The 13498-nt window shown below is 46.2% G+C and overlaps 3 protein-coding genes across 3 annotated transcripts; 2 read left to right on the top strand and 1 right to left on the bottom strand.

Moving 5' to 3' along the window:
* Nucleotides 1-3093: 3093 nt before the first annotated feature.
* Nucleotides 3094-4159, top strand: H6S33_005324 (uncharacterized protein; the record flags this gene model as incomplete). Its single annotated transcript, XM_044837036.1, has 4 exons — nucleotides 3094-3165; nucleotides 3253-3402; nucleotides 3521-3808; nucleotides 3875-4159. 4 exons carry the CDS (start codon nucleotides 3094-3096, stop codon nucleotides 4157-4159), a joined length of 795 nt encoding a protein of 264 aa, XP_044698633.1.
* Nucleotides 4160-5182: 1023 nt separating this feature from the next.
* H6S33_005323 (uncharacterized protein) lies at nucleotides 5183-12126 on the top strand (the record flags this gene model as incomplete). The annotated part of the gene is made up of 6 exons (XM_044837025.1): nucleotides 5183-5333; nucleotides 5405-6230; nucleotides 6282-6350; nucleotides 6420-10426; nucleotides 10476-11841; nucleotides 11901-12126. 6 exons carry the CDS (start codon nucleotides 5183-5185, stop codon nucleotides 12124-12126), a joined length of 6645 nt encoding a protein of 2214 aa, XP_044698632.1.
* Nucleotides 12127-12863: 737 nt separating this feature from the next.
* H6S33_005322 (uncharacterized protein) lies at nucleotides 12864-13496 on the bottom strand (the record flags this gene model as incomplete). Its single annotated transcript, XM_044837014.1, has 1 exon — nucleotides 12864-13496. One exon carries the CDS (start codon nucleotides 13494-13496, stop codon nucleotides 12864-12866), a length of 633 nt encoding a protein of 210 aa, XP_044698631.1.
* Between the last annotated feature and the right edge of the window lie 2 nt (nucleotides 13497-13498).

Genomic DNA, 13498 nt, shown 5'->3' with positions numbered 1-13498 from the left:
CCGACTATTAAGATTTCAGTAAGACGTGCAGGTCTGGTCACTCTAGAAGTTCTTTATATCATACCTGCCGTTTATGGTTAGTGGATGGGTTTGATTGCCGCCGACGGGAACAAAAAACCGATAGCGAGTGATGTACTGTGACGGATAAAGCTAGGCTCCTTCATATGGGGTAGCTTAGAACTCTGATCAGGGTTAGAAAGAAACGAGTGACAAACAATAAGGCCCCCTCATGAGGATAAAGACGAAAATTCAACCTGTTATGGCGTGTACTTCCCATATCTATAATGTACTGTCTCTATTTTTTCTATTATTGGAACGGTCTGATTGGCTGCTGAGTGCAGGGATGTTGATTAGTCAGCATGACACATCAAAGTACTGAGCACTCACGAGAGGAGGAGGATGGGACCGAAGGCCCCTCATGATTGTAGAGGGAGAATTAAATTTTATTTGATACCCATAATTCAACGTACAACTCGCGGTCGCGAGTTGGCACACCCCTAGTGTTAATGTATGGACGTAACCCACCGTATTCGAGTCAAAACATATTTTGCCAATACTCCATACACATTCGCGGTCTCTGGGAATAACTGAACAAGATTCTCTACCATCAATTCTACAATGGATAATTTTGAAATTTAAAACTATCAAGTGATTCTCCTCATGATTAAGTTGTATTTAACTAATTGGTACGAGTTATATCTTGGAATGGCGGGTTCTGGAGCTATTAGAAAAGTGCTGATTTCGGCGTTTTTGGTGTGGTTTTGCTTCGCGACGGTGATTTATGTCACCGTAGTACGTACAGCGATAGGTAATAAGTGATGGAACACCCTGAGATAGAGTTATACCTCCAAACACCATATATTGGTGGAGTTTTACCCAAAACAGGTATCACTGTGTCTCCGCCCGTTCCATCACTTATTACCTACCACTATACATGTATATATATTAACCTCAAGCTTGCTAGGGACACCAAAATAAAGTAAAAATAACTTCAAACTGATAACCTAACCCTAAATTAATCATATGATATTCCAAAGCATTTGTGAGATAAATTTTTATCTGGCAAACAGTTGCCCATAGAAACCCATACCACCAAGAAGAAATTTTATGTCATCATCCTGATAGAGTAGTGGCCAAACAGGTTTTTTTCTTTCTTTTATATCAGTGTTTCATTTATTTCTGGGTACAAGAATATCACATGGAGCCTAGGTTATGGCGTGAACAATACCTCTCCCCTACATTACCACCGAAAGAAAGTAAACAAAGTAAAAATATAAACGTGAAGCAATAACTGAAAAGAAACCCTGACATTCCCTCCACAGAAAAGCAAACTTAGAAATTCAGTCGTCCCGTTCTTCAGGCCATATACTTTCGTACCAGCTATGCAATTTTATCTTATGGCATAGGAAATAGAGGAGAAACCATTTGATTGTAATGGTTGTGGTATTTTGTATGTCTTTACGGCGTGCCGCTGTTTATATTATGGAAGCGTCTGAGCTTGATGGGATCGAGGTGAGGTCGGAGTCGGATGTGAGATCGTATAGTGGAGATTTGGAGGAGCTATCTGAGGGGGGAGAACCCTGTTCTAATGACTATGATTTATGAGGAGAGGGTTGCGAGAGAGGTGGCAGGTGACCAGAGGTCATCTAGTGATATAGCGAACGTTATATGAGTGGCCCTTTGGGGGGCGCATTCAGGACAGTGGAGGATGACATACTCAAGGTATTCGTTTTGGAGGTGGTACGTGGGGCAGGTGGTGGAGGAGATCTGGACACATCCATGAGGGGTGGGCTGCGAGGTAGCTTTTGTGGGCGCGAATCTGGCTTTCATGGATCGATTAATTAATACAGTTGGCTATGAGAAGTTGGATTAGTCAAAAAGGTTCTATTGAGTTCTATCGGGTTCTGTCGATTGTAAGTGTGTGAGTCACTTTGTATTTGTCATCGCTGGGATTTCCTTGGGTATATTAGGAGGTTTTCGTCCTCGTTTTTGTTCTCTTTCTCTTCTTTCTTTTGATATGCAACGTCTTCTGTACCTACGCTGTCTATTAATATATAATATTATTTCCTCTTCTTTACTCAAGAAGACCACCGTGCCGCTGCTTCCCTTGTCCCGTTGACCCTCACCAACGCTAGAGCTCCTCAGGACCTCTATCGCAGGCTTCCACACCGACCTCTACTACCCCCTTTATACCATGCGGAATACTCGCTACTCGTTCCATTGAGACTGGCATATGCGGCCAGCGATGAAGCGATCTAGGGAGAGGTGGGGGTGGGGTTGAGTGTTGATCTCGAAGGTTTACTAGTCCGGGAGAGGGCTGTTTCGCCAAAGCTGAAGGGTATCTTTCTTAATGAAGAGCCCTAAGCCTGGGTGGATAGTAGTGGCCAAACAGGCCAACATCTATCAATTATACACGGAATCGAATGAGCTAGTAGAATGTATCAATCTGTAGAGTTTGGCTATCCCTTGGCCTGGTGAGATATGCAGATTCGGGGCCCTCCAAACTAGGCAGGTTTAGACTGTGGCCCAGTGCCTTTGCCTCCATGGCGGCGAGCTCAGCCATATGATAATCCCACGGCAAAGTCACTGGGCCACAGTCTAAACCTGCCTAGTTTGGAGGGTCCCGAATCTGCATGTCTCACCAGGCCAAGGGATAATTTAGAACAAGGGTGTTGTGCGCCTTGGCAGTAGAACACCTCTGCGCAGCTGCCCTTGTTTTCATAATGGAGTTTTACCTTGAGCTCCTGGAAGGGTACATTGACTTTACCTTAAACTTCAAATCCGAAGTTTCTGAGGCAAAACCAACTGAAAGGAAGCAGTTGGCCGACCGTATTTATAAAATTGGCAACCTAATTTGCGTAAATTTGGAAACCCCGGATGGTTAAAGAGTGCCGATTCCTCGGAGCTACGACTAATTTAGTCATCCGCTAGTGATGATATAATGATGTAGTTTCGGTCCGACGCCAAAAACTATAAGAGATGTTGAGGCCACATTTAATTCCGCTGAAACGAAGAATAAAACGAAAATAACAATAATTAACAGTACCTATTACCACGAATTCCTCCGTAAACTTATACCGGCTCAGGAAAGAAATGAAATCATGCGCCGTTACCACAGCTGGTAGTGCTTTGATCTTTGCGGTATTTGCTATTACAGGACCTTTGGTATGTTGAGTTCTTTCTACCTTATCATTACGTTCTCGAAATCTCTTTGCAGTTCCACTGTTGGGTTTTGCCACTGATGATGTTCAGCCTCCGGCTGTGAACACTGCAGTCGAGATTTCTCAACACTTAATAGTCAGAGAAACACCCGCACTCTCTAGCGGTTCCTCGATCCCATACAACACAGTTTCCCATGCGGGAGAGGGAGCCATTGCTGCTCGAAGCCCGATCCCCAGTGGTGTAAGTTCCGGGCTTGACACTAATAAAAGGACCTCATCTGATAATATCGGTGTGCCTGATGATTCTCCATTGGTATGTGTAACATCCCTGGAATATGCTTTTGTTAACGACACGATAGCATGACCCAGGCGCGCTTGAAGATGCATATAAAATGCTCACTCCCGCCGAGATCGTGGCATATAATAACCTAGGCCCAGTTATTCCAAGTGAACCTCTACCACCAGTTTTGTCCTCAGCAATAGTTTCCAGCGACCCTCCACCCCCGGAGTTCTCTTCAGGGCCCGCAATTGGTAACGAGAGTGCCGCTGAAATTGTGGATACAGAGATCCCCGACTCAATAATTCCTGGCAATCCTCTGCCTCCAAAAAGTTCCTCCAATTCCCAACAGGCTGGGACTGGGATTGTTGTAACCACCCATCCTGGTCCTGTCATTTTTGATGGCCCGTTACCACTGATCACATCTGAGCCAAAGATAGGGGCTAGATCCGTTATGGCTTTAGGGATCGTTGAGGTCGGGGATAGTTTACAGGTCCAAGTACCGCAAGCTGTTCTGGGAACATCGAAACCCCGCTCGCGAACTGGTCTCGATGCAGGGACTAGTCACAGTGCTACTACCGAGGGCGCGGGTGATGCAGGATCTCGAACCTTATCATCCCAGTTCCCGGCAATATTTGAAGGGAGATCTTCTAGAAGATATGTTCCGGTCGGTGTCATGTCAGCTTTGTTAGCAGTGGCTGTCGCGTTTGTAATGATGTAGAAGGTGGAAACACATGTATGTACATAGAAGGGACTAGAACTTTGATATTGACTAATCTCAAGTACATATCTCTTTCATTCTGGACTGGACTAAATTAATATAACATGTAAGATCAAGAAGCTACAATATAATTATGCGGTTTCTGACTTGTCAACTCTATAGATCAGGTAGCGGATTCACAATGAAATTATCTATGTAGGTAGAGTAGCGCAGCGGAGGATATGACTAGGAGGGGATCGCAAGACTTTCCCTCTCCATCTCGTCCCAGGGCGAGTTGAAATTTCAACAAAATTTTCCATCCGCCCATACATCAGGCAGTATAGTCTACACAACTAAGAGGATAGAGAGTTTTAGCTGCGCGAGTTGAACAGAAAGTCGAGCACTTGGACAGAAAGTCCTGTACCTCTTATTGGCTGAACTCTTGCAAGTCTTTGCCTAAAACGGCTAGAATTTCTGTTCAACTGGCGCAGCTAAAACTCTATTAAATACAGTCCATAATTGATCATAACATAGGCTGACGTGCTTACTTGCGACTAGGCGGGATGTGCCGGTACCTGTGTTGGCGTGATCCCTCGTGGCGGATCCCGACAACGCTAGGACCCCATCTGTGTACTAATACGCGGTGGTGTCGCGCTGTTGCTACCCGCCATAGTGCAATTGCAAAAAACGCGTTTTCCTCGCCAGCACTTCTTGTCTTCACCTACCCCATCCTACGATACCCCCTCCTACCACTTCTTACAATTTGCTCAATCAATCCATCAAGGAAAAAACCTTTACGCACCTATCCAGCCTCTTCTCTTTGGAAACTACTGGAAGAGGTCAGTTTCCGTATGTACATACCCCCCCCCCCGCGCGGGAGATAACCTAGGCTTCCCGCCATTGTGGTTTTCATCTTCCATAACGTCCTTACCGCGACTCTCTCATATTTTGCGACAGTTGCTTTATCAATCTACTAACCTGGTATATTAGTTGAAAAACGCAAATCAAAATTATCTACAGCGCAATCACTGCGCACTTCCGTCGATGGCAACGTTTCCCAGGCGGCGTCGCGCAGTTGTAGAAGAATCTTCCGATGACTCTGATAGTGAGGGTAATTTCGGACAGGGTATTGATGCAGCCGAGGATTCTCCAAAGAAGAAAACTGCAGGCAAGATGTTCATGACTGCTGTAGAGAGTATGTTGAGAATTTCCCTCATTTTTCTTCCTGTGTCGCGGAGGCTGAGCAAACTAAATAAATAAACTTAGTTCCTATTCGTCCTTCTGGTCCAACATTCTCTAAAAATCCTCCGACAACTACTTCTAGGCAATTGTCCATGAGAAATTATTTTAGCAGTTCTCCCAGCTCGAATTTGGTGGTGGTGCCTTCAAAGGGAAAAAACACATCCAAGTCTTCACAAAACACATCCAAGTCTTCACAAAACACATCCAAGTCTTCACAAAAGACATCCACACTCAATACATTCGTTGTTAGGTCGCCACAAAAGCCGCCTGCTCCTCAACCAGTCAGCAAACCTAGAAGTAGATCTCGATCCCTCAACAATAGCTCAAAGATGGTCATCGATTTGGACAGCGATAAAGATGACGAGTCTGATTTTGCTCCGCCCTCAGAAGCGCCCTCCGATGGCGAGGCATCTGTAGCTGAGTCGGCGGTTCCTACTGATGATGAAATTGACCCAAAGGAAGAGGAATCATCTGAGTCCGAACTTATCTTTGCGAAGGGATCCTCTAGTAAAACTGCTAAAGTTACCGCAAAAAAAAACTCGGGCGCTGCCTACAAGCACCACTCGGCACCCAAAAATTGTGGTTTGACGATTAAACCCCGAGAAGGGGACCTTCCACCTATCTCCGATCTTCAATCGATCTTCGATGATATCGTTTCTCGGATTCCAGCGGTGACGGGTTTATTTGGTGATAGAGGTGGGAGGAAGCTTAGAGTTGCAACCATGTGCTCAGGAACCGAAAGTCCTTTGCTTGCTTTAGGCTTGTTTGGAAGAAGTTTCCAGAAAATGGAATTGGGCAAGCTTGAAATCCAGCATGTCTTCAGCTGTGAAATTGAGCCATACAAACAAGCGTAAGTTAGCTATCCACATCCCCACGTTACATGTACTGATTTTTTTCCAAGTTATATTGAGCGAAACTTCAAGCCACCGATCTTGTTTAGAGATATCAGAGAACTGGGCCAGGATTTTGCGTGAGTCTATTTCTTTCTCTGATATATGGCACATATTTTTTGGGTACTTGATTCTAATATATTAGGTAGCACCACGGCTTATGGTGCTAAAGTTGCTGTCCCTGGAAACGTTGACCTTTTGGTTGCTGGTACATCTTGCGTAGATTTTTCAAATCTCAACAACAAGAAAAAGACGCTTGACGATGTTGGTGAATCATCCGATACGTTTCATGGCATGATGAGGTGGGTAAACCGTCACCGGCCGACCATCATCATCCATGAAAACGTGGCTGGTGCGGCCTGGACGGAAATGCGCGCCGAGTATTTAGAAGCCGGATATTCGGCCGAGTTTCTGACAAGTTTCGATACGAAAAACTATTACATTCCGCAAACTCGCTGCAGAGGATATCTGTTTGCCATCGATCAAAAAGGAAGCTCAATCCCAAATAAATGGATTGATGCTATGAGAAAGTTGCGCCGACCAGCATCGTGTACGCTAGAAGCATTCCTCCTGCAATCCGACGACCCAAGAATTCATCAGGTTCGAATGGATCTGGCTGCCAAGAGGGACGCAAATAATAAACCTTCCCGATCGGTCGAGTGGGAAAAATGTGAGGGAAAGCATCAAAAGGAAAGGATTGTCCAGAAACTAGGCTTGAAAAGACCGATGACACATTGGGAAGAGGGAGGAATCTCTAAAATGTTTGATTTTGCTTGGCAAGACTGGGGTCATTCGCAGGTTGACCGAGTGCTGGATTTAATGGATATCAATCTGTTAACTCAAGCAAAGGCTGGCATCGATGCCAATTACAAGGAACAATTTTGGAATTTGTCTCAGAATGTGGATCGCAATACCTTTGGTAAAGCGAATGGGATTTGCCCATGTCTCACTCCACACATGATTCCTTTTTTGACATTCCGCGGTGGCCCAATGATTGGTCTCGAGTCTCTTGCCATGCAAGGACTTCCGATCAATGAATTACTTCTAACAAGAGAGACGTCCCAAGAACTACAGAACCTTGCAGGAAATGCGATGTCGTCAACTGTCGTTGGAACTGCTATTCTCGCTGCTTTGATCCTATCTCAAGATCATCTCAGACTAGCAGATGACGACGACATGGACATTGATGTTGAGGAGGTCGATATCTCTACAAGAATCAGTGGTGTTGGCAAGTTGGTTGAGAGGCCGTTGGACTTGTCCACATCCCAACAACTCAAAATTAAAACACTTCTCAAGGAAGCACAAAGGAGTGCCAGACTCTGTGTTTGTGAGGGTAGATCAGACATTACCAGTAATAAGATCTCGGTTTGTAAGGAGTGTGGACACACTTCTTGCGAGAAGTGTGGTGGCCGCCCTGAACATCACTACATCCCTTTCAAATACACGGATGACCGCATTACCCCTTTGCAGTTTGAACACAAAGTTAAGAGTGTTTTACCTATGCGCCTATTAGTAGACGGCATATCTAGCAATCTCCTTGACGATCTGAAGCACAGCAACCCCGACATTGCGGCAAAAATCAAAAGTAGCGACTGGAAAACCTTCCAAGACTGCTTGACTTATGCCGTTAAGTCTGAGTTCAGATTTATGAGCCTTAAGCGCCAAGAGATCTGGAGTGCAAACTACGATGCTCCGGAAGCCCGAATCGAGTTGCTGCTTGACCCTCTGCAACCAGAGTGGAGACTTTTTGCCAAGTGCCCAGCGACGGACGGGGCTTTGAGCTTTAGACGTAAAATGTGCGAGATGCCACTTGCCAGAATGAGACTCGCTGGTGCAAGTGATCCTATGGAAGGTCAGTGGGAGATCTGTCTCCCGGCTAGATACGAATTCAACCTTGAAATCGAAGGCAAAGGATCATTAGTAGAAAGCTGGGAGGCTTCAATCGGTTTACAGGACCCCAAATTTGCGGACAAGAAAGTATGGGATCACATCCAAATCTCGGTTCCTGATGATATGAAGCACTGCTTGGATCAGAACATCAACGGTACTTACCAGCTTTTGCCTACATGCGGTACTGCAAATGGATCTTTGCACAAAAAGGTGGACCAAGACGGCGCTTTACCTATCTATTTCTTTTTAGACCCGACAAAGACCGCCGAAGCTAAAAGCGATCCCTTCGTATTCTCGACCACGACTAGACGGTATGCATACGGTGAAAAAAGGCCACTCGTAGCAAGGATGGAAACAAAATTCCGGCCCTCTTCAGCTAAAGGTCCTCGAACATTTGAATGTTTTGCAGATGGACAGTGGGTTTCCACTGATGAGGTCACACTCGCAACTCCCGTGGGCAAAAAAGGCATGATCAACGAGGGCGTTTTTTCTATACCCGGCCCTCAAGGGTTGTCAGTTAGTGTTTCGAATGATGACTGTAAGACTGCGAATGCGGTCTTGACTTGTCGAGTTCCCTTGAAGAATCAAGCTGAGGAAATTTGGACGGAAGGGGTCTGGACTGAGGTTGACAGAATCCACGAAAGGAATACATTCGAGTCTTTGGCTTGGCTCACAGAGCGTATCCGTTCTATGGAACAGCTTTCAAAATGGAATAATCTCAATCTTCCTAGTGATTATTCGAACTGTGAAAGATGTGCGCCAACAGCGCCAAGTCTGAAATGGGTCCGCAAGGGCAACAAATACGTTCCTCGCGAGGATTCGGAACAAGCTGCGCCTTATGAGCGGGCACTGAAGAACAGACCCTCCCCGTTCGTCACACAGCTGAAACTGGAGCGCTCTAGCAACGGGGACAAAGTAGGCCTCTTAAAGATTGGTCTCAACATCCCAACACTGGTCCACCGAGCTCTTTCCAGGCTTCCATATGCCGAGAACGCCATTCCAATGCTTAGCTGGCGTCTTACGACAGACTACATCCCGGTTAGCAAACTCGTTCTCCCGCCCTTCGAGCTTACCAGCAACAAACGAGACGCCCAGTTCACCCAACCACCTAATTTCATTACCAAGCTGCGGCCAGAACAGCTCAGGTCGCTTACATGGATGATGGAGCAGGAGAAAGATGAAGCTCCTCCATTCATCGAAGAGGAGGTCTCCGAAGCTCTTCTTCCGCATCTTAATTGGAAGGCTGAAGGCAGAGCGGAAAGGCCTGTTCAGGTTCTTGGGGGCGTTCTCGCGGATCAGGTCGGATACGGCAAAACCGCGATCACTCTTGGACTGATTGATTGTTCTCACACTAGCATTACACTTCCTTCAAAGATTCCTGGGATGATCCCCGTAAAGGCCACCTTGATCGTCGTGCCCCCTCATCTCACCAACCAATGGCCATCTGAAATCGCAAAATTCACTGGAAACACATATAAAGTCATCAAGCTTAAGTCGCATACCGATTTAAACAAGACCTCTATCCAGCAAATAATGAACGCAGATATCATTGTTGTGTCGTCAACTTTGTTTAAAAGTGACGCATATCTCTCTAGTTTGGCTACGTTTTCAGCATCAAACAGCCCGCCTGGGTCAGACGGCAGGCGGTTTAATGCTTGGCAGGATCAAGCTCTCACAGATCTGAAAGAGCAGGTCGAGGACCTTTGCAATGGCGGCGCCGATTTTGTCCTGGCCAGGATGGAAGAGCAGTCCAAAAAATTGAAAAGCGAAGACGTCGGGGAGGTATTCGTACAGACCAAGCGCCTCATTGGCAAGGCATATGTTGAAGCCAAGGAAAAGGGGAAAGCAGGCGCTAAACGCAAGAGACCTGATACTGATCAAGATTCTGATTCCAACGAGAGCTCTTCCAGTGTATCTGGTCGTACGAAGAAAAGCAAAGTTTCCGTAGCGCGTACGGAAGGCGATCCATGGAAACTCAAGTCCTCACTGGTAAAACGAGATTGGAAGCAAATGATGGCGCCACCACTTGCAATGTTCCACTTCAACAGGCTAGTGATCGATGAGTACACGTATCTAGGAGGCCGGATCCATTCTTCTATCACATGTTTGAAATCGAAGTTCCGCTGGATTCTATCCGGTACTCCACCATTAGATGACTTTGCAGATGTCAAGACTATCTCGGTATTTTTGGGTATTCATCTCGGTATTGATGATGATATGGTTGGCAAGATTGATAATAGGAAAAAGATCAAGAAAGACCGCACTGGTAAGTTGAAATATTAGCCGGAAGGAGTTCATAACTAACCCGAGTTTAGATGTTGAGGCTTTCACTGCTTTCCGCGAGCTCAGGTCTCCGAATTGGCACCAAAGAAGACAAGAGGTTGCCCAAGCTTTCTTGAACCAGTTTGTCCGTCAAAACATCGCAGAGATCGACGAAATTCCCTTTGAAGAGCATGCAGTTCCGGTGTCTCTCCCAGCTGCTGAGCGCGCCATTTATCTTGAACTTGAGCACCATCTGCAGGCTTTAGATATGAATATCAGAAGGTCGAAGATCAAGCTCGATAACGACAGGGACAAGAGGTTGCAGGAGTCTTTAGGAGACAGTGCATCCGCTGAAGAAGCACTGCTCAAGCGCTGTTCTCACTTTGTTCTCGATTTTACGAAAGAGGACGAAGAGAACGCTGTTCAGGCATGTCAAGTTATTGTGAAAGATCGCAAGCGTCAACTTACCAGCTGCCGCGAAGAGGTGCTTCAACGTTTGGTAGATTGTCTGAAACGTCATAAAGAAATCCCCAAGTCCTCTTTTCCTGGAGAGGATCATTTCAACACTTGGTTGACTACTACACGTACTGCTGGTATCGGTGACGCAGAAGCCGGGAAAGATATACTTGCGTTGATTGATCAGGCTTATGGGAACGGGAAAGGCCCTGCTCCTTTTGCTGACATCGGGAACGTTCCTAAAGTGAATTATCTATCAAAATCCAAGAAAACCGCCAAGGGTAAGAAAGAGGATGACGATGTTATTCCATGGCCAACTTCCATGGAGGACAAGATTCAACAGCTCCGTGACCGAACCAGTCAACTCCGCGCCCTCGTAAGGAAAGAGCTTGTCGGGCGCCACAGATCCTTGCGCTATTTTAAAATTGTCCGCGACCTACAACAATTCGGGCTAGCGGAGTTTGCGAAGCGTAATTCCATCTCCAATATTTCATGTCCCGGCTGTGGTAGATCCGGCCTGCCTGTTTCTGAAATCGCTGTTCTTTCAAGCTGTGGGCACCAGGGCTGCTACACCTGTCTCGAGACCGCGGCACACAGACAAGAATGCCTTACTGCGGGCTGTGATGCCCCAGCACGTGTTCTCAATGTTGTTAAGGGAGACAGCTTGGGGGTTGAAGATCCTAAAGAAGGCCTTGGAAAGCACTATGGGATGAAATTGGAGAAGGTTATGGAGCTTATCAAAGAAACCATTCCGAAGAAAGATAAGGTTCTACTCTTTGTACAGTTCCCAGACCTCATGGAGAAAGTTGCGGAGGTCTTGTCGGAGTACAAGATCAACTTCCTGCAACTCAAGGGCTCAGCGGCAGCACAAAGTAAAGCTTTGCAGCGTTTCCAGGAGGCCGGCGATAATGACAGTCTCAAAGTGCTGTTGTTGAACGTAATGGATGAGAGTGCTTCTGGAGCGTGAGTGATCTCTTTCTTGATAGTTTTTTTACCCTATGAAACTGACGGTTCATTTACAGAAACCTTACCAATGCGAATCACGCCATCTTCCTTTCTCCACTATTAACGACAAGCGACTACGAGTACCGTTCTTGCGAGACTCAGGCCATTGGCCGTGTTCGTAGATATGGCCAACAGAAGAAGGTGCATGTCTGGCGCTTCTTGACAGAAAACACCATTGACATCACCATATTTGAACAGCGCTCCGGCCTTAAGTTCAAGGATTATCCACAGTATAAAATTTAGAATTTTTCTTTTGTCGTCATGATTGCTTCAGTACGATTGTTTCATTAAGATAGCTTCATTGGGATACCTTCATTTTTCTTTTAGGAGTTTATAATTTCTTGGAATGGGTTGTAGAAGTGTTTTGAGAAAGGTTCTTTGGTTTGGACCGATATACGAGTCCTATCTCTGGTATCGATACTTTTTTACTTCGATAATTTTTGTGCCTTTTTCTATATCCATTTTTGTAAGCTTATTTCATATTAAAGACCAATGAAGTACAACTTAGGACGTCCAAACACACTTAATTGGTTTGGCTGACTTGGAAACATTTATAAGGATACCCCCAAACATTGAAAACAACAACTGAAACCAAAAAGGGCTTCTCCAATAATGTCCTTTAATTTGGTATATCTGTATTTATAGGATGTTCGAGTGTTGGGTGTATGGATAGTATTGGACGTAGGGGAAGAACGCTAGTGCAGGGACTTTGTAGAGTACGATTGGCACGGTTATTGTTGGTGTGATGAGCATCGGGATTGGGAGTTCATGATTGATTCGATATATATATATAGCTAGAATAGAGTAAAGACTTCAATTGCGAGTCGGTTTTTTTCTTTCTTTTAAGTTAATCATACAAATGCTTAAACTTTACACAAAGCACACGCGCCCAGCCAGAAACAAATAATAGATAAACTCCACCGGCCGTGTGACAAAAGGAATACCCAAAGACCAATAACCCAAATAAGAAGAAACCCGATTTACTTCCTCCCTCTCCCGACCCTCAAAGTCGATGACCTGCCCCTCTTGCTCTTCTCCACCCTCGACGTGGGGTGCTCAATCACAACCGCCATGCGCCTCGTCACCCGCATCGCCTGCTCATGTGTTTCTTTCACTACCATAGCCCTCTTTGATAAGTTTTCCAACGGTTCCCCAGTCACGGGGTTGATCTTGAATTTCTTACATGCGCGCTCACACTCCTTCTCGGCGTTCCTCGTCCGCTGCTTAAACACCAAGCTGTGCGCCGTGCTGTCCGAAAACCCATCCGGGATATCGGGCAGATACAGGGCGCTGTCCGAGCGCTGTCGCTTCGGCGGCCTGACGTGCTCCCACGTGACCTCTGTTGCGTCCGTTTGCGCCTCGGCGAGGGACATGTGCGGGAACAGGAGGCGCGCATACATGACCTCTTTCATCTCATTGAGGGCTCTGGTGAGCTCGGAGACCTCCTGGCGGAGCTCGGTCAATTCGGTCCCGCAGGAGCAGGCGGCAGAGGTGGGGTTCTGGGCGGTGGTGGCTTTCTTTTGCTGGTTGGGTGCGAGGGATTGGAGGACGCGGGCGGTGCGGCGTTCGGGCATGATTGGCGGGTCTTCGGGGTTATAGCTGAGGCCACACATGG

Source organism: Morchella sextelata, assembly GCF_020137385.1.
Source record: "Morchella sextelata strain SCLS chromosome Unknown scls_2, whole genome shotgun sequence".
Classification (NCBI taxonomy): domain Eukaryota; kingdom Fungi; phylum Ascomycota; class Pezizomycetes; order Pezizales; family Morchellaceae; genus Morchella; species Morchella sextelata.
The sequence above is the reverse complement of the archived record's forward strand: the minus strand, read 5'-3'. Positions and strand labels throughout refer to the sequence as shown.